Below are 26684 nucleotides of genomic sequence, written 5' to 3' on the forward strand. Positions count from 1 at the left end.
AGCCAAACTAGAAACATGACCATGAATTTCACTTTGAAGACACTTCACAAGTGGGGTTTCCTTTTAGAAACAAGGTTTGCCTTCTTCCATATCCACTTTAAAAGTCAGTTCACTGGTCACTTATAGACAGCAAAATCTTGATTGCTCTCCTTTCATATTTTTCTAAACTCTTCTACACTCCTTTCTTCAGTTTCCTTTCCTCAGAAAATGAGCATCTGCCTTGTTTTCCAAATTAACATTGAGCTTCAGAGAATTTAAGTTGCCAAGCCAGACTACACCCAGGTCTTCAATTCCCATGTCTTACTTTTCAAAACTCATGGAAATACCATCATTCTCTAAGAATACTTTTGAGCTATGTGCCCTTAATTTTTGTTTGCTTAGTCAATGTGAATCAAAAGAACTATGTATCTAGTGATTCTACAGGGTCAAAATAGATGGACAATCATGGATGAAGCAAGAAAAGTATTAACATTAACGAAAAAATGAATCATAATTCTCTTGGAAGGGAGGGAGAAGCAGTTTGAGATATTTGATAACCCTTAGTGTGATTAGGGGCGCACGGGCAGGGGGCGGGGTCTGTTGTGTGGAGCTGCCAGGCCAGCACCATTAGGGCAGTCTGGTCTGTGGCGCCCGCCAGGCACCCAGTCCTCTGCCACCGCCCTCGCCTCCCTGGGGCCAGCTAACAGGTATCAGTGAGCGCGCCTCCCCAGCGGCTGAGAGAGAGACTGAGTGAAGAAGAAGGAAGGATGGCTAGTCAGTCTTATGGCTGGATCACCTAAGAAGAGAAGTTCTAAAACAAGAAGAAGAATGCATTTCAACTTGGGACATTGATTTGCAGATGGAAATGGGGAATGGACTATCAGACCAGATTTCTATCCTGTCCAGCCTGCCTTCATTTCAGTCCTTCCACATTGCTATTCTGGGTTTGGACTGGGCTGGAAAGACAACTGTCTTATACAGACTGCAGTTCGATGAATTTGTAAAAACCGTACCTACCAAAGGATTTAACGCTGAGAAAATTAAGGTAACCCTGGGAAATTCTAAAACAGTCACTTTTCACTTCTGGGATGTAGGTGGTCAGGAGAAATTACGGCCACTGTGGAAGTTACACACCAGATGCACAGATGGCATTGTATTTGTTGTGGACTCTGTTGATGTCGAACGGATGGAAGAAGCCAAAACTGAACTTTACAAAATAACTAAGATATCAGAAAATCAAGGAGTCCCTGTGCTTATAGTTGCTAACAAACAAGACTTGAGGAACTCATTGTCTCTTTCAGAAATTGAGAAGTTGTTAGCAGTGGGTGAACTGAGTTCATCAGCTTTGTGGCATGTGCAGCCTAACTGTGCAATCAAAGGAGATGGCCTAAAGGAAGGGCTTGAGAAACGACATGGTGTGATCATTCAAAGAAGAAAAATGTTGCAGCAACAGAAAAAGAAAAGATGAATATCAATACCTATTATATCGGTGTGGAGTAGGTTTTGTCTGGTCTGATTTTGACAAATAGCAGAGTATCTACAGCCTGGTTTGCCTGTCTGCCCTCCTGGATGCTATTAAAGCTTTGTTTTGTTGAACAATCAGATGCCCAACTCCTGCCTTGTGGAAGATGGAGTAAATGCAGTGATTCTCCCTACCCCACAAATCTTTTGGTACATTTGGGGAAGCCAAGCAAGGATAGGAAATTGACCAGAACATAGTTGTGGAAATTTGACCTGAAGTTAGTGAAATAAAACTTTAAAGAATTGGGAAAAAAAAGAATATGGACATGGTTTTTAATGCCCCTCCCTCAGTTATTAGAAAATGCTCATTAAAGTTCTGGACGGATGGTGTGTTTCAAATCATTTAGATTTTCCTTGGCAAGACTGCTCAAAGCCCTAATGGAGAAATACAGCTCCCCATCCACTTAGAGAGGCCCCAGCTGCCTTCAAAAGAACTCGAAGTTCTAGCATCTGAGGAACGGTCATGCAAACCACAGTCTTAAATATATTGTTTATATTTTTCTTTAATGCAGAAATTCAGGATGAGTGCTTTTCAGGCAGAACATCTAATCTGTTCATAATGCACAATGGCCAAACACCCTTTCAAAACCCCACGTAAAAGACAAAATGGCCAACAATATTTGATATCCAAATGCTTTTATTTCCTTTGATAAAAGAAAGACCTTGTAACTGTACCAACATTAGTTTACAAAGCCTTATAGTCAAATTATTAGTCTTTGCTGAAGATTTATAGCATGTTTATTATATAGAAATAACCCATACTCATGAAAAGAAAGCTGGCTAATCTTCAGCTAATGTAAAAAACATTGGCAATACACCTTAGGATGGCTAAGGTTTGTAACTGAAAATGGGAATGGAAAACAAAGACCTAGAATGATGACCTTGGGAATTAAGAGCAGGACTAGACAAGACGGGAAAGAGACTGAGGATTTATTTACATGCGATGATAGTTGGAACTGTGAATGCTAGCAAGATCTGTGAAGGAGAAAATGTAAGGAACAGAGGACTTTTAATAAAGATGTCAAACTTACCAATTAAGTGCATCTGCTCCAAACACAAAAGAATGGGAAGTAATATATAAACATATAAATAGAATAACAAAAAATACAGAGCAAAATAATAGAGCAACCCTAGCTATAAATAGAAAAAAAAAGTTCTTAGTAAAACTTTTCGCATGGATCAGTTCTCCCCAAAATTGATCTATAAACTCAAAACAATTCCAACCAAAATCAAAATGGAATTTTTAGGCAAATTGACAAACTGCTAATTTTTTTAGAAGAGCAAGAATAGCTCAGACAATTTTAAATAAGTATGCATAGAGGTACACTATTAGACATCAAGAGTGTTTACAAACCTTAGTATTTAAGACAATAGGTAAAACACAAAGAGCCTTACAGGAAAGAAAATGAGTCAAGAATATAATCATACATTTTATAAAAAAAAGGAAATCAAAATAACATTAAACATATTAAAGGTTGTTCAACCTCATTTGAAATTAGGAAAATGTAGCAAATTAAAGCCACAGTGAGATTTGTTTCACAACCAAACATTGATAAAAATTTAGAAAGCTCATTATTTCAAATGGTAAAAGAATATGAAGAAATGTCATCTCTTATGCATGTCTGTGGCATTTGGAGTGGGAGGAAGCTATAAAATTCATTAGTACTAATATTTTGCAGAACAATCTGGCAATACCTTGTAAAGTTAAAGACGTACATATATTTTACATAACAAGCAGTTGTCTAGTACTTTCTATGTACCAGGCATTAATAAAAGTTCTTTATAAATATTAACTCATTTAATCCTCCTAACAACTGTAGGTTTTATCTTTTTACTTTCTATTTTGGTATAATTTTAGACCTCATGTACACAATATGAATTATTATCCTGTGTTCATGACATAGTCTCTTCATAGGTCCATTTTTGAACCAGGTAAACTTACTAGTTACTCTGTTAATTCTGTTACAGATGTAACAAGCACCCATAAACTTAGTCTCCAACAGGAATCCTAGTATCTTCACAATAACCTACATCTAGCCATATACAATCATGCACCTTGCAAAATAGTGTAAAGTGTAACAATGTTTCAATGATTGACCACATATATGATCATAGTCCCATAAGATTATACATATGATATTTTTACTTTATCATTTCTATGCTTAAATATGTTTAGATACACAAATACATCCACTGTGTTACATATGCCCACAGTATTCAGTATAGTAACATGCTGTACAGCTTTTAGCCTACAGCTATAGCCTAAATAGCATAGTTGACTATATCATCTAGGTTTGTGTAAGTTCACTCTGTTTGCACAAGTATGAAATCTCCCAATGACACATTCTTCAGAAATATCCCTGTCATTAAGCAACACACGACTATATATATCGCAGTCCATCCCCTCTCAACAGTTTATTAACATTTATATTGCAACCTAGGAAATGAAAATATTTACAAACCATATCTGATAAGGGATTAATCTCCGAAATATATATAAGAAGCTCTTACAACTCAATAACAAAAAATAAACAAACAAAACCTAGCAACCTGATTCTAAAATGGGTTAAGGACTTGAACACACATTTCTCCAAAGAAGACATACAACGACATAAAAATGGTCAACAGATATACAAAAAAAAATGCTCAATATCACTAATCATTAGGGAAATTCAAATCAAAACTACAATAAGATATTGCCTCACATGTGTTAAGCTGTTATCAAAACAAAAACAACAACAACAACAACAAAAAACCATAATAAGCATTGGTAAGGATGTGGAGAAGCTGATGCCCTTGCACACTATTCGTCACAATATAAAATAGCACAGTAACTACCGAAAACAGTTAAGGAGGTTCCTCAAAACATTAAAAATAGAACTATTATATGAACCAGTCATCACACTTCTGAGTATTTATCCAAAAGAATTGAAATCAGGATCTTGAAGAGATACTAATATTATCAGTTCCATGTTCACAGCAGCACTACTCACAATAGCAAAGATGTGGTTATATAACCTAAATGTCCAGTGAGAGATAAATAAAGACAATGTGGCATATACATAGAATGGAATGCCAGTCAGCCTTAATAAAGGAAACTTGCAATATGCAACAACATGGATGGGCCTGGAGGATATTATGCTAAGTGAAATAAGCTAGTCGCAGAGAGACAAATGCTGCATGATTCCCCTTATATGAGTCATCTAAAATAGTCAAATTCATAGAATCAAAGAGTGAAATCGAGGTTCCTAGGGGTTGGGAAGAGAGGAAAATGAAGAATTTTCAACTTTTTTTTTTGAGACCCTTCCTCACCCAGGCTTGAGTGCAGTGGCACGATCTCAGCTCACTGCAACTTCCGCCTCCCATGTTCAAGTAATTCTCAAGGCTTAGCCACCCAAATAACTAGATTACAGGTACATGCCACAATGCCTGGCTAATGTTTTGTATTTTAGTAGAGACAGGGTTTCACCATGTTGGCCACACTGGGCTCAAACTCCTGGCCTCAAGTTATCTACTCACCTCAGGCTCCCAAAGTGCTAGGATTACAGGCATGAGCCATCATGCCTGGCCCAGAATACTATTTAATTAGCATAAAATTTTATTTAAGTAAAATGAATAAGTTAATCTGTGATACATTGTACTTATAATCAATATTCTGTTGCACACTTAAAAATTTATTGAGGATAGATATTATGTTAAGTGTTCTTACCACAATAAAAAGTCTTAAGATTGACATAGCTAGATTTTATTTCTGTCAGCTGCTATATAATACTCCATTTTGTGAATATACCATAATATAAATGAGGAAAGTAAAGCAAGAGGGATTAAGTCACTTGCCCAAGGCAAAGCATCTATTAAGATATAAAATCAGTATTTGAACCTAGAAAATACCTCCTGTATCCCTGTTTCAGCCACTATGTAATGCTGACTCTGTTTCTAATATAATGGGATGGAAACAAATAAAATGTTTGTCAACAGAGAACGGAAGCTTACATAGAGGTATATTTGGCTAGGAACGGTGGCTCACACCTATAATCTTAGTGATTTGGGAGGCCAAGGTAGAAGGATTGCTTGAACCCAGGAGTTTAAGACCATCCCTGAAACATAGTGAGACCCTAACTCTACAACAAATAAAAAATTAGCCAAGTGTGGTGCCACACACATGTAGTCCCAGCTACTTCGGAGGCTGAGGTAGGAGGATCACTTGAGCCTGGGAGGTCGAGGCTGCAGTGAGCTGTGGTTGTGCCACTGCAGTGCAGCCTGAGCAACAGAGTGAGACCCTGTCTCAAAAATAAATAAATAAATAAAAAGAAAGGTGCTTTTATCAAATGAAATCACATATAGCAGTTAAAAATGAATGAACTGGCTTGGTGCGGTGGCTTAGGCCTGTGATGCCAGCACTTTGGGAGACCAAGGCAGACAGATAACTTGAGGTCAGGAGTTCGAGACCAGCATGACCAACGTGGGGAAACCCTGACTCTACTAAAAATACAAAAATTAGCAAGGCATGGTGGCGGGCCCCTGTAATCCCAGCTACTTGGGAGGCTGAGGCAGGAGAATTGCTTGAACCCGGGAGGCAGAGGTTTCGGTGAGCTGAGATCGTGCCATTATACTCCAGCCTGAATGACAGAGCAAGACTCCAACTTGAAAAAAAAATACAAAAAAAAAAATAAACTAGAGCCATTCATTTTGTAATTTAAATTTATATGAATTTTTACATTTCTATAGATGAACTTCAAAATTAGGTTTAGGAAAAAAGGGTACAAAATTGTATATACAGTATAAACACAGTTATATAATGTTTGAAACATATTAAATACAAAACAGTACTCCACATTCTCTATAGATGCAAACGTGCCATTGCAGTATACAAACATGGTTGAGAATAGCAAGTATCAACCTTAAGGTAGTATCCTGGGCATGTAATGAGGAAGAAGTCAGATTAGGAAGTGGTAAAAACTGGAATAAATAGTATTTAAATAATTTATTTCTTATGAAATATCTGGAACAATTATGGAAAAAAAGTAAGATTTTATAAAGCTGCTGGTACATTCACCAATGATCATTGTAACACTCACTATAATTTTATATATTAGAAAACTTAAGAAAATGTTTTTAAAGGAAAATGAGTTCGTTGTGTGATACATACTAGTCACAACCCATCATGATAATTAAGGTAGGTACATTGTACAGACCTGAACTGTGGAGTGATTTTCAGGTTGAAATTTTATTTCTTAACAATCACCTCCCCCTAGGAGATGATCATTGCCCCAATGCAAGATTCATGGTACCTCTTTCTCTCAAAATATGCAATACAATTTTTTTTTAAAAATCTGAAATACTGTATAAGGAAATCCAAAATAGTTCTGATTTTTACTAATAATAATTACAGAAAATCATATAATTTTTTGAATACTTTAATGACAGGCAACTTTTTTTCTAAAACTTAATACTTTTATGAAACATGAAATAAATTTTTTCCAAACAATTTTTCAAAAAAGAAATGAGGATTATGTTGTACTCCTAACTAGCTGGTGCTTAAGCATTTTAAAAATATAAATATTTTTATAAGCCCTGGATAAATCTAGGGCTGCTGCCACCACCACCATCTCCCAAATCTCTGGTAAAAATAGCTAAAAACATAGTTAATATAGCCTACCAAGCATGTATGACCTACCACCTCCTTTGAGTGATTTAACCAAGAGCTACCACTCAGAAGCCTTCAGAAGCCAGGCAGGAAAATGTAAACATGTGAGGCTTTGGGGCCACAGCATCAGCAGGAGCTGTTATTGTTTCTACCCCCATGAAAAGGCATGCAAATTCTAATTTTATTTAAATATCGTACCGGACTATCACACAATCTGTAGGTTAAATCTGTCCACAGACCACTAATTTTTAACTCCTGGATTAAACCCATAAAGATTTTCTTCACCATGAAGACCTCTACTAATAACTTCACTGAACAGGTCAATTGTGTATGTATTTTTATTTCTTTTTAGTGTTATCGAGTCCATTTATGGCATCTACCCACAGATCTGTTAGATCAAAGTCAGCTCTCCTAGACTCCATGGCAAGTCTCCCAATCTTTTACAGTTCTTGACACATATAGAAAATACTGGGTACTATGCTCAGTAGTTAGGTGATAGGATCATTCACAGCCTAAACCCCAGCATGATGCAATATATCCAGGTAACAAACATGTACCCCTGAAGCTAAATGAAAGTTGCAAAAAAAAAAAAAAAAATACTATTTGCAATTGCATGTCGGGTGAGTAGAAAAGGCTGCTCAGTGCTGTAGGCAAATTGCCAACTCTGAGACTGAGAGGATCAGTATCTCTGAAATCCATTCACGAGGATTATTATGAGGATTAAATTAAAGGACCAATATAAAGCATTTAGAATCGTACCAGGCACACACAGAAGATCCAATAAATGTTTGCCACTTTTCACTTAACTTAAACTACTGGCATGTCAAAGGTAATTTCTGAAAGGACATTTTGCCCTACAGAGGGGAACCCCTGCTGCTCACGAAAGGTAAGTTGAGATGACCTGGTTTCCCAGCCAAAATATAGGTCTGGATCCTTGACCTATTATAAAAGGTCAATTATACCTCTTGCATGATTAACAAATTACTATTCTAACACAGCAATACCAAATACAGTATCTGCATTTTAATTCCCAACCCTGGGCTTTCATCCGCTCTCCTCTTTTCCTCAAGAGCTGAGCTGAGGTTTTTTAAATATTTAAGGCTGAATAATTTAAGGCCGTGATTCTGAAATGTTTTCTGCCAAAGCACATGCATGCATATACAAATGTACCTGTGCCACAAACTCATCTCCACCAGGAAAATAGTTCATTACTATCTCTTAAACCCAGTAGGATGGGTTATGAATAATAGATAGCCTTAGCTGGTAAGGAATATGCCAAGTAGCCCTCTATTCCTCATCACTAGCTAAATTCAAGCCATCATCAAGTAGACTGACCAAAGCTACGTGAACCACATTACTTAAGATCCAAATAGGTGTTATGGGACAGAATTAAAACCCAATGTGTGATAAAGGATTTTGTTTTGTTTTGAGTGACCAACCATATATCATCTTGCATAAAACATTCTTGTGACGACAGTATCAAAACACTGGGCAGCATTCCTACATAAGCAATAGTGGCATACATTTTACAGAGCACAGGACCTCTGCCTCTGCTGGCCCCAGCTGCTGTACATCTTGTTGTTAGACAAGACCGATGTAGCCCAAGGTGTTGTCCCTTCTGTCATGGGCTGCCTCAAATGAGGGTCTTCAAACTGGGGCTACTATGTGTAACCCACAAGGTTCAGGATGACAAACCTGAGCATAGATATTTCTGTATACCTATTCCTAGGTTCTCAATTTCCATTTCTACCTTTTCCCAAAACTGATCTGTTAAGAATGTATGGAAGTGTCACACATTCTTCTCCTCCTCTCATAATTCCCATCTGCTCAATTTACCAAAACAAAAAACCCACAAATCTCTTTCCTACTCTGAATTTTTCTAGGGTGCATGGCGTCAGGGTATAACAACCACTGGGACTCCAAATGAAAGGACAATTCAAATTTTACTATAGTCAACTTAATAAGGTAAAATCCAAAAGAAATCAGACTCTAACGTCTGATTAGTCAATCCTTTTGTAAGTCAGGTATTTCCAATTCTCTGCTTTAAAGAGCAGAAGGGCAAACTTCAGGTGTTTAGCTGATTGTTAAAAGTGATTTTTGATAACAGATAACAGAGCATGTGATTTTTGTCATATGATGTCAAGGAAGGTCAAATAATTGAATGACACTGTTACCAAAAATTATTTTATTACCACTTATTGTGCATATGATCTAGGCTTCTTAAGATTGTAGTAATAAAAACAAACAGGAAAAGAATTGCTGAACCCTATTTTATTCAAGTAACTAATATTCCAGAAGAAGATATGTAAAAAGTCTCACCCATCTCTTTAAGAAATGCATTTCCAATAAAATTTTACTTTTTAAAAACATGCAATAATAATCAAATCTTTTAATATATTTGTGCTACTTGTATAGACTTTATGCTGTTAATAATTTTAATAGGAACTTGAAACCAATAAAAAAAAAGTCTTAGCATTTAAAGCCTTTGGTCATAGAAAATTTTTAAACAATAATTTTTAATTTATATACATATTTATTACCAAGAAGTCTGATATAAAGATCATTTTTTTAAAATTAAGTATACAAATATATTTTATTAAGATGTAATTCCATACAGGAAGGGAAAGGAAATACACAGTTAAGGAGAGAAGAAAATGACGAAATATTTCAAAAATACCAAAAAGCATAATAGAACCAACAGCTATGTATCTACCACCTAGTACCACATATATAAAAAATACAGTGTTTCCTCAATTGTGTTTCACCCTCTGTGCACTTCTCCCTGCCCTCCCCAAAGGTAACCCCTGTTTTGAATTTAGTGATGAGTAGTTCCATATGCGTAATAGTCTTCAAAGACAGCGTTCCAATGAACACCTCCAGGTGTTCATACCCTTATTCGGACCCCTTTCCTTGAATTGGGGCTGACCTTAACACTGGCTTAATCAGTATAGGATGTGGTGGAGCTGATACTGTGTGACTTCTTGAGCCAGGTCATAAGAAGCCCTGCAGTTTCCACTTGGATTGCTTGAAATACTTGCTTTTAGGCCATTATTTTTTGGAGCCCAGCTGCCACACTGTGAGAAGCCCACACCACATGGAGAGGCTATGCTCTCAATCCTTACATCCTATTGCTGCTACAAAAGTTAATTGTACATTGTCAGATAAGTATAAGCTTAATAATGCAGACGTGGTATCAAAATCAAACAATAGGCTGTTAAACCTCCAAGAAGCTTTAAAGTCACTATAGTAGATAATGTCAAGTATAGTGTTTTTTAATCATTTCACATCACTATCAGTTTTATTTCTCCTTTTACACTATCTCAATTTAATACCAGCTGAAATAAACATCAGACCTATAATACATTTTAATCAATCCAGATTGAATATTGAGCTTGCATAAATAGCAGCAATCAACATATGCCTAAATTCTGAATGAAGTTTAGTGTAATTATGCAAAAAAGTATCTGAGAAATAGAGTTTTTAGAGTAAAAGGTCTTCATCCTGAAACCCAGAGGAAAAAAATAACCCCAGAAAAAGCAATAGACAATGGGGGTGAAGTTAAAAAAACCAAAAGAATTTTAATAACGTTGTCCTCCTAACCTTTTCCAACAAAGAAACTCTACAAAGAGAAAGTACAAAGGTCATTCTAGGAAATGAATGTGAATGAAAGGAGAATCCAGATGCGTCAGACAGTTAATGTTCCACTCAGATTTCAAATTCATTTTAATTCAGCTGGGGGTTAGCCAGTAATTTTCTTTTAACAATACAGTGCTATCATCGTGGGACAATTACAACATATTTTATTAATATACATCCTAGCACTCCAAGTTAGGTGCAAACAACTGAAAAATAACCATGTTTTAAAGTTAGAACTAGATCACAGGTAGTATCTATCGTTCTCTAAATGAATCAATAGAATCTTCATTTAAAGATTCTTCATTGGTAAAATGAAACATTTTTAAGGCTCAGGCTTTTAATTTTTATTAGAAAAATGAAAGTCAATTAACTCATTCAGAGACAAAAAATAGCTTTTCTAGAAAAGCTAAAAATAAATGAATTACTTACTTTTCAAAATCTGCTATGAATAGCATTGTTTGACAGATATATTTTTAATGCTTATTTATTCAATATTAAAGGCTGAGATTTCTCAGAGTTTAGTCAAGTTAGATTTTTACAAGACTGTAACTCTAGTGTCTTTTCTGAGTTAAGTGAGAATTCTTTCCCTAAAATAGTTTCTTTTTAAACTTCAGTACCTGTTTTGATTTATATCCATAGAAGGGAAGACAAGTTACTTCTATAACCATCTACTTAAATAAACAGATAAAGGTGATGATGATAATAACAAACATTTTGCCTAACATTCACAGAGTAACAGACACTATGTAATTTTTTAAATGATGTTCATATTTAATTCCCATGGGTATCCTATGAAATAGGTATATACTAAATTCCTAATTTAGTATATAGGAAATTTAGCATATAGGAAAACAGAAGCTCTAAGTTATATGAAACTAACTCAAGTACTGGTTCCAAAGTCTATGTCCTTAATTTACCATGACACTCAAGTGTCTCTAAAATTTATGACAAGTTTCCTTACTTAAAGCTTAGATAGGGCTGGGTGCAGTGGCTCACGCTTGTAATCCCAGCACTTTGGGAGGCCGAGGTGGGTGGATCACGAGGTCAAGAGATCGAGACCGTCCTGGTCAACATGGTGAAACCCCGTCTCTACTAAAAATACAAAAAATTAGCTGGGCATGGTGGTGCGTGCCTGTAATCCCAGCTACTCAGGAGGCTGAGGCAGGAGAATTGCCTGAACCCAGGAGGCGGAGGTTGCGGTGAGCCAAGATTGCGCCATTGCACTCCAGCCTGGGTAACAAGAGCGAAACTCCGTCTCAAAAAAAAAAAAAAAAAAACTTAGATAATGGCATAGATGTGTTTTCTTCCCCTGCCCCAAACAAAATATGAATGTACAAAAAACACTAAAACCTCCCTTTAAACAAGCAGCATCTGTACAAGCCCATCTATTACAAGGAAAAGCTATCACCAGTGCTATTATGGACCATAATGATTTAAGCTCTGGTATCATTATACATTCCCAGTTTTGTTTTCTACTAGAGGTTCTCTTTTTTTTGGAGACAAAGTTTCACTGTCATCTCCACTGAGTGCAGTGGCGCAGTCATGGCTCACTGCACCCTCAACCACCCATGCTCAAGTGATCCTCCCTTCTCAGTCTCCTGGGTGGCTGGGACCACAGGCATACACCATCATGCCTGGCTAATTTTTGTATTTTTTGTAGAGACAGAGTTTTGCGATGTATCCCAGGCTGGTCTCAAACTCCTGGGCTCAAGTGATCAGCTCTCCTTGGCATCCCAAACTGCTGGCATGAGCCACTGCACCCAACCTACTAAAGGTTATTTTCTGATTCTCTCTTGACACTGTGCAGGAGCACTTCCATCTTGGACAAGAACTGCCATTCTAGAGTTCCCCTTGATCAAAAACCATCTAAATCCAAAAGGCATCAGCCTAATGGCTAAGGTCAGCATGACCATAAACCACCAATGATATCTCTGACCAGAAACATTCTAACCATAATATAAACTCTTCCCTGACCAGAGACATGCCAGCCCCAAGATAACCTCCCTCCCAGTTGGAGAGATGTCAGCCTCAAAATAACCTCCCTTCTGACCAAGACATTTAAACCCCACCATAAATTTTCCCAAACAGAAACATTCCAAGCCTGTGATAAGCTCTCTCACCAATAAATACTCTTAGTCTGTAAGAGAGAATGCTCCTGACTGAAATCAGCCAGAAGGCCCTCTCAGGTATATTCTCCAAAATAAACTTGTCTTTGACTGTTGAGCTGCTTTTCATGTTTCTTTCCTCTTTCTTTAACTCTTACATCTCTCCTTCATATTTTAGAGTATAGTAGGAATAATGTATGTATAATAAAGCTTTAGGTGTTTGTGAGTAGTAAGATTGTCTTTTTCTATGGCCTTCATTATTCTCAAGATGGCCACAATTACTACTATTGTGTCCAGTAGACAAATTGTTCAGGTTTATTAGACAATTAACAAAGTCAAGTCAAACAACCTGTAGAACACATAAAAAATAATTAAAGCACAATAAGTTCAAGTCTTTAAATTAGTTTGAACTTTACATTCCCTAGCATACTTTGGACATAATTTGACTACATATTTGAAACCAAAGCAAATGAATATGGTATATATGTGTGTTCATATAAACATGCTCATGTTTCAAACCCAATAATAATATATAAATGTATGTTTATATGTAAATATTCCTTTACTATAAATTCTAGGAGTTCATAGACAATAATTACTTTAATGTCATTTTTTTGCCAAAAAATAATTTTTTTAAAAACCCACAATCTAACCCTAATCTTATAGTCAAAAATCACTATCAGAAATTATTTGGATCATGTAAAATCTAATTTTACACTACAGAAGTCCTAATATGAAATTATTAACAAGCTACATAAAATCATTCAATTTTTTGAGGATTCAATTGAATCCTCAAAAGTCAGTATGAAACCTTACATCAAAATATGACATTTTAACCACTCACTTTAAAACCGTAGATGTCACATTTCAATTGAATTAAGAGATTGCTTATCCTGCTTGAATTAATACAAAAACAAGCGTGGAGCAGGTATGTAAAATTAGAGCCTCAATTCTAAACTTGATAAAGTGATTTAAATCTAAAATCATCAAGCAAAAACACTATAATAATTAATAGAATGTGGCAGAACTACAGATACTCTGACTTGGGTCAGCATAGAAAGTTTTCCTGAAACTCCACAAAATACACTTCTGATACACTTAGACATGATTATAGAATTTAAAATGCCAATTTTTAAAAAATTCAAGTTGATTTTGAAATAATTTCTGTGCATATTATGAGTTTTTTTAAGCTAGCAATTTGTATGTTTTGCTGTTGGTGTTTTCTTTTCTAATAAAAAAAAAAAAAAAAAACTCCATTCCAGAAGTTTTATTGTTTCAGGACTTTTCCTTATTTCAGCTAAAGACAAGGTCCTTGTCACAGAACCACAAAGAATTAGGCTTGCAGACAATTTGAAGAGTAAGGAAAAACAAGATTTATTGGGCAAAAAGGAAATAAAGGGAAACAGGGACATTCTGCAAAGCCAGAATCCTGCTAGTGCCCTTCCCGCCTTGCAGATTGAATCCCACATACCACACCCAGGGACAGGAGAGGCCAGGCTCCTCCCCACTGCAAAGGACATGAAATTCCCATGTCTCCATCCTGTGTGCATTCCTCCTAGTGTGCAGGTTGTCAGACGTTCTGCCAGGGAGCCCTTCCCACTTGGCTATCTCATTATCATATTTACCTCTAACCTTGCTAAGACACCCAAACCTTAGTCAAGTCCAGAATTCCAGTAATCTACCACAGTTTAATTTTCCATTTGTCTTCAAAGGTTTTTTTACTGCTATTACAGTTAGACAATCCTGCCTACCTACAAAGAAATCCTCTGTTCAAGTCAAAACACAAAAGCCAAATGTAATTCAATGCATTCCATGTTTTGGGGATGTCAGAGGTACAACACCAAAGGTGAGAAAACAAAATCCATGAGAAGAAATGGTCAAAACAGAACCTCACAGGGGGGAATACATGTGAGATAAGCCCTGAAGAATGAGTTGAATTTCAAAAGGTAGAGATTTTTACCTCCAAGAGCCCCACAAAGTTGTCAGAGCAGAAAGAAGAAACCACTCTCACGAGTTCAGCAGGGGAAGGTGAAAAGTAGCCATTTTGAAATATATCCAGAACATTCTGTTTTCCTCAATAAAGTGTTTCCTCAAAAGAATCTGATTTGCCAGAGCATAACTGACTTGGGATTTACCAGATCCTAACCCATCTGAGGGAAAAGAAATACCCAATTCCAGCACTCCCTGACATTTCTGTCTCACCTAAGGAGGAAAAGAAAGACTGAGAAGCACTTGAGAAGGTCACAGTTCAGGAGCACAGGCACATTAAACGACCGAGTAAGACCCAGTCAATCGGGCTTCTATGTAATAACAGGAAATTACACCTGAAAGAACTGCAAGTCTCAAACCCTATTTAAGAAAGAATCTCTAAGGAACTCCAAGGCAACAGGAGAGACAAAAACAAAGACACTATAGGATATTTTAGCCCACCACACCAAAGCTTCATCAAACAATAAACACAACCTGATTTCTAGCAAGATAAACACAAAACCTCACAATAAAGTCTATTGATTTCAGCTCCTTGTACACAATTCATTGTGTCTGGCTATTTAAAAAAAAAAAAAAAAAAAAACTTGCAAAGAATGCTGAAAGGCCAAAAACAGTTTGAAAAGCCATAGCAAGCATCAGAGCCAGACTTAGATATGACAGAGATGTTGGAATTATTAGACTGGAAGTTTTAAGCAAGAATGATGTATATACTAAAGGCTCTGTTTTAGACTTCTCCAGAGAAACAGAACCAATAGACTATATCTATATCTACACATAGTTCACCCTTGAACAACATGGAGATTAGGTTAGGGCACCGACCCCTGAGCAATTACAAATTTGTACAAAAGTTCGATTCCCCCAAAATTTAGTTACCACTAGATTACTGTTGACTAGAAGCCTTACCAACAACATAAAGAGTTGACATAATATATTGTGTATGTTACATGTATTATGTACTATATTTTTACAATAAGATAGAGAAAAGAAAATGTTATTAAGAAAATCATGACCAGGTGCAGTGGCTCATGTCTATAGTCCCAACACTTTGGGAAACTGAAGCAGGAGGATCCCTTGAGCCCAGGAGTTTGAGACCAGCCTGGGCAACATGACAAAACCCTGTCTCTACAAAAATAAAAACAAAAATTAGTCGGGCATGGTGGCACATGCCAGTCACTCAGGAGGCTGAGGTGGGAGGATTGCCTGAGGCCCGGAGGTTGAAGCTGCAGTGAGTCGTGATTGTGCCACTATAGCCCAGCCTGGCCAACAGAGTAAGACCATCTAAAAAAATAAAAAAGAAAGAAAATCATAAGGAAGAGAAAATACGTTTATAGTTCTAAACTGTATTTGTCAATAGAAGTTTACATCATCTGTTTATAAGACGAATCATCTGTCTGAAATGATGGGCAGTCACAACTGTAGTCCTCCATCTAAGGTATGTATCAAGCAGCTCAACTTTTTCTTTTAATGACGTGACTCTTTTCTGCTTCTTCGAGCACTTCCCGCATCACTAGTGGCCCTTTGCATGGATCCCATAGTGTTACTCAAGGTTTACAGTATTGTACTAACAAGGATGAAAAATACGTAAGAACTGTAAGAGAGCACTTTTTACTGCAATACACAATGTACTGGAGAGATGAACTGCTCACACGGAGATGACTAGCATCACATTTGAAGCAGCTGCTCAACACTTGAGCTCACCACAATAGCAACAGGAGGTGACTACAAAATTATTACAGTAGTACAGTATATAATACAGGTAATTTTATGGAGTTAGGAGGTAATACTGCATCTTTACAATTGTCTATATTTCTCTCAACTGTAAGTGGTACCATGAATGGTCTGTATTTCTAAGTTTTGATAAATTTTAACTTTTTATAATAGAATTGTCTATATTGTATGATAGTAAATGATAAACCAGTATCCACATGTTTTATGCATTCATGACACACCTTTTTCTTAATTTTTTCAATATTTCTACACTACATGGTTCATCTGTGAGTTTTTTCAAATAGTTGCAAATCTCAAAAATCTTTTCCAATATATTTTTTAAAACAAGCCACATGTAAGAGGACCCACACAATTCAAACCTATGTTGTTCAAGGGTCACCTATATAATGGTTTATTATAAGGAATTAGCTCATGCATTTATGGAGGCTGAGAAGATCCACAATGTGCCATCAGCAAACTGGAGACCCAGAAAAAACAGTGGTGTAGTTCAAAGGCCAGAAAGCTAATGGTGCAGATTCTAGTCCAAGTTTGAAGGCCTGAAAACCAGGTATATCGAGGGCAGGGGAAGGTTGATGTTCTGGCTCAACCAGTCTAGCAGAAAGCAAATTCAATCTTCCTTTGCCGTTTTCTTCTATTCAAGCCCTCAACAGATTGGATGATGTCCACCCACACTAGGGAGGGCCAGCTACTTTACTAGGTCTACCAATTTTAATGCTAATGTCTTCCAGAAACACTCTGACAAACAAACACCAGAATAATGTTTAAGTAGCTAGTTGAGCATCCCTTGGCCCAGTCAAGGTGACACATAAAATAAGCATTACACGTTGTAATTGGAAAAGTGAACAACATACAAAATAGATGGGTAATGTAAGCAGAGAGATGTAAACTCTGAGAATCAAATGGAAATGTTAAAAATAAAAACACTGTAACAGATATGAAGAATGCCTTTAATGGGCTCAGCTGTAGACTGGACACAGCTGAGGAAAGAATTAGTGAGTTTCAAGATGTCAGTAGAAACTTCTCAAAATAAAATACAAAAAGAAAAAAATATTTTTTAAAAAGAAATCGAATATTCAAAAAGTGTGAGACAATTACAATAGGTGTAATAAATACATAATGGTAATGCCAGGAGAAGAAAGAGAGAAAAGGACAGAAGAAATATTTGAAGAGATAATGGCCAAAATTTTTCCAAATTTAATGACAGGCACCAAACTACAGATTCAGGAATTTCAGGGAATGCCAGCAGAATAAATACCAAAAAATTTTCATCTAGACATATCATATTTAAATTGCAGAAAATCAAAGGTAAACAGAAAAACTTTGGAAGAAGCCATAGGAAATAAACACCTTACCTAAGAAAGGAACATGGATAATAATTACATTAAATTTCTCTTCAGAAACCACGCACACAAGCAAGATAGTGGCATGAAATATTTGAAGTGTTGAAACAATAAACCCATCAACCTATAGTTTCACTTCCAAGAAAATTATTCTTTAAAAGTGAAGAGAAATAAAGACTTTTCCAGACAAAAATTGGAGGAATATGTCACCAGAAGACCTGCCATACAATAACAGTAAGCTAGGCACAGTGGCATATGCCTGTAGCTCCAGCTATTCAGGAAGCCAAGGTGGGAGGATTCCCTGAGCCTAGGAATTCAAGGCCAGCCTAGGCAACACAGCAAGATCTCCCAGCCCAACATCTCTAAAATAATAATAGTAGTAACACGGTACTCAGTTATTATAGTTTGTTTGGTGATACAGCTTGTAATTCAGTGATTATAGCTTATCCTTCTGGATCTGTCAATTTACCAATAATTTAGACATTCTGCAGGATAAGTCAAATGAATGACAGCAATATTATAAGGGATGGAAGGGAGGAAGTGAATAGCTTCTGTTATAAGGCACTTGTATTATTCACATACTGGTATGGTATCAGTATTATTTGAAACTAAACTTGGATTGGTTGTTAATGCAAGCTATGGGGAAACCACCAAAATATGTTTTAAAGAATACTATTTATATGCTTAGAGAGAAAACAGAATCATATAAAGTGCTCAATACCAGAGAAGAAACAGAGAAAAAGGGCACCAAATACAAAGCAGTGAAAAATATGGTAGATATTAACTATATAAATACTTTAAACATGAAGGTTTAAATGCACAGATTAAAAGACAGAGACCGTTAGAGTGAATTAAAAAAAGAACTCCTAATTATATGTTGTCTATAAGAAACCCACCTTAAATATAAAGAAACAAATAAATTAAAAGAATGGACAAGATATATCATGCTAACATGAATCAAATAAAAGCTGAGTAGCTATATTAATTTCTCAAAATGCTGATTTCAGAGCAAGGAAAAATATCAGATAAAGAGGAGCATTATATCTACAAGCTACTCAAGAAGCTGAGGCTGATTGCTTGAGCCCCTAGAGTTTGAGACAAGTCTGGGAAACATGGCTTCCAGGGATTCGTGGGCAGAGGGAGGGATAAATAAGTGGGGCACGGGAGATTTTTAGGGCAGTGAAACTATTCAGCATAACACTGTAACAAAGAATATAATCATCATACATTTGTCAAAATTCATAGAACTGTACAACACAAAAAGTGAACACTAATGTAAACTATGAATTTTGGTTAATGATCATGTATCAATATTCTTTATCAACTGTAATAAATGTATCACTCTATACAAGATTTTATTAACAGGGGAAACCATGTGTGGGGTTAGGGGAGGTGGGATATATGGGAGCACTCTATACTTTCTACTCCATTTTTCTATAAACCTAAAACTGCTCTAGAAAATAAAGTCTAGAATTTTTTTAATTTGGGACAAAATATATTATATATATTTACATATACAAATGTGTGTGTGTGTGTGTGTGTGTGTGTAAAATCACACTGTAAAGTCTGTGAAAACAAACACAGTATTTGATTTACCATTGTAAATCAAGTACCCTGCAGAATGCCTGGCACAAAGAGGTGTGTCACTGTCAGATAAATTAAAGGAGCAATGCATAAAGGAACACAAGCTACGAAAATATACACATATACACACACACAATATCTGGTGGTGAGGGAAACACAAATCCAAGGTTTTACAAAAGAAGTGAATTGAAAGAATGAGCATAAAGTAAGACATTTCCTAGGTAGATAAGGGTCGGGAGAATATACACAGAGAACAATTTAAACCAAAACACAAAGACAGGGAAGAGGGTATATTTGGGTCACGGCAAGAGGAGTAACTTCTGGAGACTTTGTATTTATTTCTAAAACCAGTATAAAAGTTATTTCAGATACTACAGTAGTGACATTGACTATTGATAAAATTTATTCTTTTTTTTTTTTTTTTTTTTTTGAGACGGAGTTTTGCTCTTGTTACCCAGGCTGGGGTGCAATGGCATGATCTCGGCTCACCTCAACCTCCGCCTCCTGGGTTCAGGCAATTCTCCTGCCTCAGCCTCCCGAGTAGCTGGGATTACAGGCACGTGCCACCATGCCCAGCTAATTTTTTTGTATTTTTAGTAGAGACGGGGTTTCACCATGTTGACCAGGATGGTCTCGATCTCTTGATCTCGTGATCCACCCACCTTGGCCTCCCAAAGTGCTGGGATTACAGGCGTGAGCCACCGTGCCCGGCAAAATTTATTCTTAAATGGTAGATTTTGTATATTTGCAACTCTGTTCTACCATGAATGTTATGATTTTTGTTCTCATGATCTTTCTTTTTTTTTTTTTTTAATTAAACTTTACAATGGTTTTTGGCCAAAACCATTAAGGTTCTAATCTAAAGATCAAAGGTTTGAACTTAAGGAGCTGTTGACCAAATCAACTTGGCTCTATTCCTTAACGAAAGACTTTCCCTTGTACAAAAAATTAGAAATATGTATGTACAAATTAACGTAAATCTAGCTTCAACACTAGAAAATGTGTTTCAAGCAGATGCCTTTCAGGTGGTCAGTTAGAAATGTCATGCTCTCAACTGAAAGCTAATACACTGTCGCTACATGTGATACATATTCACATATTCAAGTTTTCCTTGTGTACCTATTACCAGACATGAATATTACGTGAAAATAATTCCTATCAAGAATCATTAATACTATCTCTCATAAAAATTGTATTTTAACATCAAAATTCAAGAAAATTTTAAAAATGTCATTCTCACTATAGAATTATTTTTCAAAAAATTAACTTTCTTGAACTCTCTTAAGAAAAACTGCTTAGGGGAAAACAAAAACGTGTAGGAAAATTTTTCATGAAACTCCAGTCAAGAAAGTAAGTCTCAATCTTCCACTCAAGTCATAGATTATTCTCTATTTTCTCTTACAATCTCATACTCTATTTTTATTTTTAATTTTTAGGTCTTTTTTTAGGCAATTTAAGGAAAAAATGCAGTGGCACATTCAAAGCTCACTGCAACCTCCCCCTCCTGGATGCAAGTGATCCTCCCACCTCTGCCTCCTCACCTCCTCAATAGTTAGAACTACAGGTGCATGCCACCGCGCCCAGCTAACTTTTTTTACTTTTAGTAGAGACAAGGTCTTGCCATGTTGCCCAGGCTGGTCTCAAACTCCTGGGCTCAAGTGATCCTCCGGCCATGGTCTCCCAAAGTGGTGGGATTACAGGCAAGAACCACTGTGCCCAGCCTTCATCAATGTTAAAAAGGAAAAAGTTGAGAGTTAAGATTTCAGATTACACAATTGTCACCAGAATCACGAAGTGCAGCTATGTAAAAAGAGTAGCCTGGCTCATAAGAAACATACAAAGAACAGAGACCCAGCAATTGCTACTTATCCAGCCAGTGATTTATAAGATTATCAGGTATTAGTTCCTCCTCACTTTATCACTTGAGGATTTTTTTATTAAGCCAGTATTCCACATTTTACTTTTGTATTGACCAAAAGTTTATAATCACAGCATAAAGCAATGTGAGGCCACTTTTCACCAATCACCCTGGCAAAGGTAAAGAAAAAATACCTAGCCAGGCATGGTGGCACACGCCTGTAATCCCAGCTACTCAGGAGGCTGAGGTAGGAGAATTGCTTGAACCCAGCAGGCAGAGGTTGCAGTGAGCTGAGATCATGCCACTGCACTCCAGCCTGGGCAACAAGAGCGAAACTCCATCTCAAAAAAAAATACCATGCTGTGAAAAGTTTAGAAACTGGGCTCTCTTCTACACTGTGAGATGTAAATTGGTATAACCTATCAAAAGAAAGAGGTAGCGGTACTCAAAAAATAAAGGGAGCATAAAACTGTCAAAACTATCCACACCATTTAGGCGTGTTCCACTTGTGGTAACTTATGCCTGGCAAAGGTTCTGGGAGTGAGGAGTTATTAATTACCTCAGTTTTAGGGCAACGGCAGAATCCAGTGTAACCACCACTCCACAGCATCAAATTCAGCTGGGAGCAGCCTGTCTCTGAGTCTAGTGTGCCATGTTATTAAAAAGGTTCATCTCTGTATTGAACATGGATGATTTAAGCAATATATAATAAACATATGTAAAATCTTTAAGCCTAACAATAAGAAGAACTTACCATGAACCAAGCACTGAGCTTTACAATTTAGTGCTTGCAACAATCCTGTGGGAAGTTAATAATATTTATTATGCCCATTTTCCAGGAAAGAAACTGAGACACAAGTCAACAAAATCAAGTAATGAAAGCTCAGATTAGTCTGACTCTGAAATCCCTTGAACTTCATTACTATTCATGAAAACTATTTGTAATGAAAAGTTTGAAAGTTACCAAGACTGAGAGATTGACACCAAATTGGTGAGATCTGCATTGTTAAAAAAAAAAAAAAAGTTCAGTCAAATTAAATTTTGTAGAGTCTATTAGAGCAAAAATCAATTTACAAGACAGGCAGCCCTCAGAACCAGAAAAGGTTGAGTGAGCTACCAGCAACATGAGCAGTCAGTATTTATAGACAGAAAAGAGAAATAACACACAAACGGTTTCACTGGTTACAGCTCAACATCTGTCTTATTTAGGCAGGATGCCATCAGGCATTTGCCTTCTATGGAGTGGTCTGATCAGGTATCAGCCTGTGATTGGCTGAGACTCGCCTGCTGTGATTGGCTGAGACATAGCTATTTATTACAAGAATATATGCTGCTTTGTTGCAGTTTGTTTACATGCTAAGTTGGGTTGCAGCTCACTACATGCAGAGACAGCTTTAGGCCAAATTTAATTGAATAGCATTTTTGTTGTTTTAAAAGTAGAGAAATTGGTTTTGTTTGGTATTTACTTGAACACGACTTTGATTTTTCAGTAATAAACAACCTTTGCTTTTGTAATGAAAAAAAAAAACATTATTTTAAAACATTTAAACTTTATAAGCAAAGTAATAATTTAAAATGGGAGGAGTCAATGATGCAAGGAATTTACTTACCAGAAATTAAAAGGGATGAGGACAGGGGTATTTAATTTTGGGCATAAAACACACAAGGGGGAAAAAAAGCATCCTTAATTCTACTCTATAAAAACATGTTTGTACTACCAACAATCTGAACAAAAACGATATGCTCCAGCTCAGTTCCAAATGTAATTTCTAAACACTAGGAGGGTATACATCACAAAAAACCTTAACTAGCTATGAGAAATATTCCACAAGCACAATTGCCAAGCCATTTTATTTTACTTCAAAAAATTTTTTTTAATGGCCATCCCATTCAGAGGGAAACCAAGCCATTTTAGAGAGTGAGATTCTGTGACTATGTGAATAAGGAGCACTCACAAGACCAAATGTACAACAAATGATAGCACACAAAATTTATGCAAGGAAAACATGTCCAAGAGGAAAACTGCTCTCTGCTTTTCCTTCACCCTAAATTTTTCTTTTCTTGATTTTTTTTTTTTTTTGCTTAATTGGATTTATTACAAAATACATGTTTATTTTAATGTATCAGACTATACAGCAGAAAGAAAAGCTAATAAATTTTCCTCCCCTCAAAATTTCATTCTCTGACACAACCAAATCCATGAACAACCTTAATTCAGATATATGACTTTTTATATAAGTCAAATATTCAAATATTATGACTTTTTTTTGGCTTTTTTTTTGTTTTTAAACTAGTATTATGCAATACTCACTGCTCGGTAACTTGCTTTTCTGCCTAACAATGAATAACGCACATCCTTTCATTTTACTATTTGTAGCTCTAACTCACTTTTAAATTATCACTTTCCATATAATAAAGAAACCATAAATATAGTCAACCAGTCCCATGAAGGTAAATTTAGTTTGTTTCTGGTCTTTTTGCTTTACAAACACTGCTGTAATAAACATCCTTATAAATATTAATATATCCTTACATATTAATATTTTTATATCAATTGCAGAAGTTCCCCAAAGTGAGTTGCTGTGGCAAACAGTAAGCATATTTTTATTTTAACAGATTAATCATTTGCCTATTCTTTCCACCAAAAAAGTTGTACCAATTGATGCTCAAATCAGCAATAATTGGAAGTGTCCATATACTCAACATTATAAAGATTTTTTATTTCTGCCAATCTGAAAAATAAAATGCTATCAAATGAAAATTAGTCATTTTAGTCTTTTATGACTTGTTAATTTAATGTATTTTTACACATGTATTAGCCAGCTGCTTTCCTTCTTCTGTGAGGTGTCTATTCATACCCCATAGTCATTTTTCCTTTTGGTGCTTTGTCCTTTTCTTGGAAATATATACAAGTACTTTGCATACTAGAGATATAATATCTTGTCACATTATTATAAATATTTTCTTAACCTTTCTTATGACTTTAATTATGATGCAATTTGCTATATTACTTGGTTATAAGTTTTATTAACCAATAAAAAATATAGGGCATTGATTTTGGTGCAGTAAGCACATTATGGCACTGTTTGCTTTGTGCATGAGATCACTGTAATCTTCATAGACTCCAGCTGCTATCTATCATAAGCAAGTAGAAGAGAGATTGGCTTCATTTTAACAACTGATTATATCAATAATCAATATTTTTAAGATCACTTTAAAGAAAAATATTAAACGAATTCCCATCATTTTATTATAAAAGGATGAGATAAGAGGAGGAAGTTTAAGCAAAAGAATCTGCTGTTCTTTTGCAACAGAGAATTTATGAGAACTGTCCCTTCCTTACAAGACTACACAGTAGAAATGCTTATTATTAACATATATTAGCACAGATATTACACACACATAGTAAAACTCAGTTTTAACAGTAGATGCTTATAAGATGGTAGCTATGTGCAAGACAATATGCTAAGTGCTTTCCATGAAGGATCGCATTTAATTCTTTCAACAACACTACAAGATATGCACCCTATTTAAAGATGAGGAAATGAGTCTTTGAGAAATGAATTCAGCTACCCTTGTCACACAGCTACTATAAAATCCACTACACTATGTTATTTAGCAGAAAACTGTTGCAGGGTCAAAGCTTCCAAAAATATAGAAACACAAAATACTATTAGGTTGGTGCAAAAGAAATTGCAGGTTTTACAATTAAAAGCAATTATGTTAAGCTTTGCACAGTGGCAGTATCATAGCCAATGAGGTTTATCTGAGGTGCAATTATTGCTAATTGAAAAATTTTCCCAATACCCCGCCATGATGACTTGAAATATAGTCGGCATTGGCAATTTTTGACAGTCTCTGTGGAGACTGAATTTAAAAAAAGAGTAATTATATGGCCGGGCGCGGTGACTCAAGCCTGTAATCCCAGCACTTTGGGAGGCCGAGGCGGGTGGATCACGAGGTCAAGAGATCGAGACCATCCTGGTCAACATGGTGAAACCCCGTCTCTACTAAAAATACATAAAATTAGCTGGGCACGGTGGCGCGTGCCTGTAATCCCAGCTACTCAGGAGGCTGAGGCAGGAGAATTGCCTGAACCCAGGAGGCGGAGGTTGCGGTGAGCCGAGATCGCGCCATTGCACTCCAGCCTGGGTAATGAGCGAAACTCCGTCTTAAAAAAAAAAAAAAAAAAAAAAAAAGAGTAATTATATTATAAATGTATAGTCTTGCCAGATTTCTAACACATTTCTAAAATCTTATATCTATATCTAACTTAAATGTAAGTATTTTTGAAGGTTTTTTGTTTGTTTTCAGACGGGGTCTTGTTCTGTCACCCAGGCCAGAATGCAGTGATGTGATCACAAATCACAGCTCAGTGCAGCCTCCACCTCTTGGGCTCAAGCAATTCTCCCACTGCAGCCTCCTGAGTAGCAGGGACCACAGGTGCACACCACTACGCCCTGCTAATTTTTATATTCTTTGTAGAGATGGGGTTTTGCCATATTGCCTAGGCTGCTCTCCAACTCCTGAGCTCAAGCAATCTGCTTGCCTCAGCATCCAAAAGTGCTGGGATTACAGGCATGGGACACGAAGCCCAGCCCTTTTGAAGATTTTTGAAGGTCAAAGTGACCTTAACACTGTCCTATAGGAGACCATGTTAGTAAATACCATCCAACCAAACATTTTTTGTTTAACAGTCATCAACTGAGCACCAGATGTGCTAGATCCTAGATGTGGGTAAGTGGATACAAAAATGTCCAATTAGTGAAAATAGCCTCTAGGAGTCCATTTGTCCAGTTAGTTAGGAAAGAAATAGTAACTAAATCATTCCAATAAACTGTGAAATATGTCATGACCTCAGAATGTACATGAAGTACTACAACACTATAGAAGATAGACTGACTGACACCATCTGCAGAAGACCATGAAAGTTGCCCAGAAGAGGAGTACTTGAGCTGTTGTGCTTGTCTTGTCTTGAAGAGAGATTTGCCAGGAAGAGAAAAATGAGAATGGCACAAATCAGCAGAGAGAAGACTCGTATGAAGACATGGAAAAATGCAAAGGCAGAGTGCATGTAAAGAAAGGTTGAAAAAATAAGTATAGCATAGTCACAGGATCAGATGTCTCACAAAAATAGAGTAAAGTGGTAAACTGTATGTATTGGGTCAAGATGGCAAAAGATATTCTGTACAACCCCCCTAAGATGTTTGGACTTTATTCTATTTATAATGGGCAATCATAAAAGGTTTTTAAACAGAGGAATGTCATCATATCTTTGTTTTGTACAGATAAATGGT

General features: G+C 36.3%; 1 protein-coding gene and 1 non-coding gene across 2 annotated transcripts; both read left to right on the forward strand.

Annotated features, from left to right (window-relative positions):
• The first annotated feature begins 844 nt into the window (after positions 1 to 844).
• On the forward strand, positions 845 to 1447 carry LOC105712600 (ADP-ribosylation factor-like protein 4A). Its single transcript, XM_012445743.2, has one exon. The coding sequence runs from the start codon at positions 845 to 847 to the stop codon at positions 1445 to 1447; it is 603 nt and encodes a 200-aa protein (XP_012301166.2).
• A 23666-nt stretch (positions 1448 to 25113) lies between these two features.
• LOC135274131 (U4 spliceosomal RNA) lies at positions 25114 to 25254 on the forward strand. Its single transcript, XR_010341925.1, has one exon. It is a non-coding gene; the product is annotated as a U4 spliceosomal RNA (small nuclear RNA).
• The last annotated feature ends 1430 nt before the right edge of the window (positions 25255 to 26684 follow it).

The sequence above is a fragment of the Aotus nancymaae genome, unplaced genomic scaffold (genome assembly GCF_030222135.1).
Source record: "Aotus nancymaae isolate 86718 unplaced genomic scaffold, 86718_ANA_hifiasm-v0.15.2.pri h1tg000010l, whole genome shotgun sequence".
Classification (NCBI taxonomy): domain Eukaryota; kingdom Metazoa; phylum Chordata; class Mammalia; order Primates; family Aotidae; genus Aotus; species Aotus nancymaae.

Coding starts and splice junctions, on each gene's coding strand:
- LOC105712600 (XM_012445743.2), top strand. CDS start 845: ATGGGGAATGGACTATCAGACCAGATTTCTATCCTGTCCAGCCTGCCT.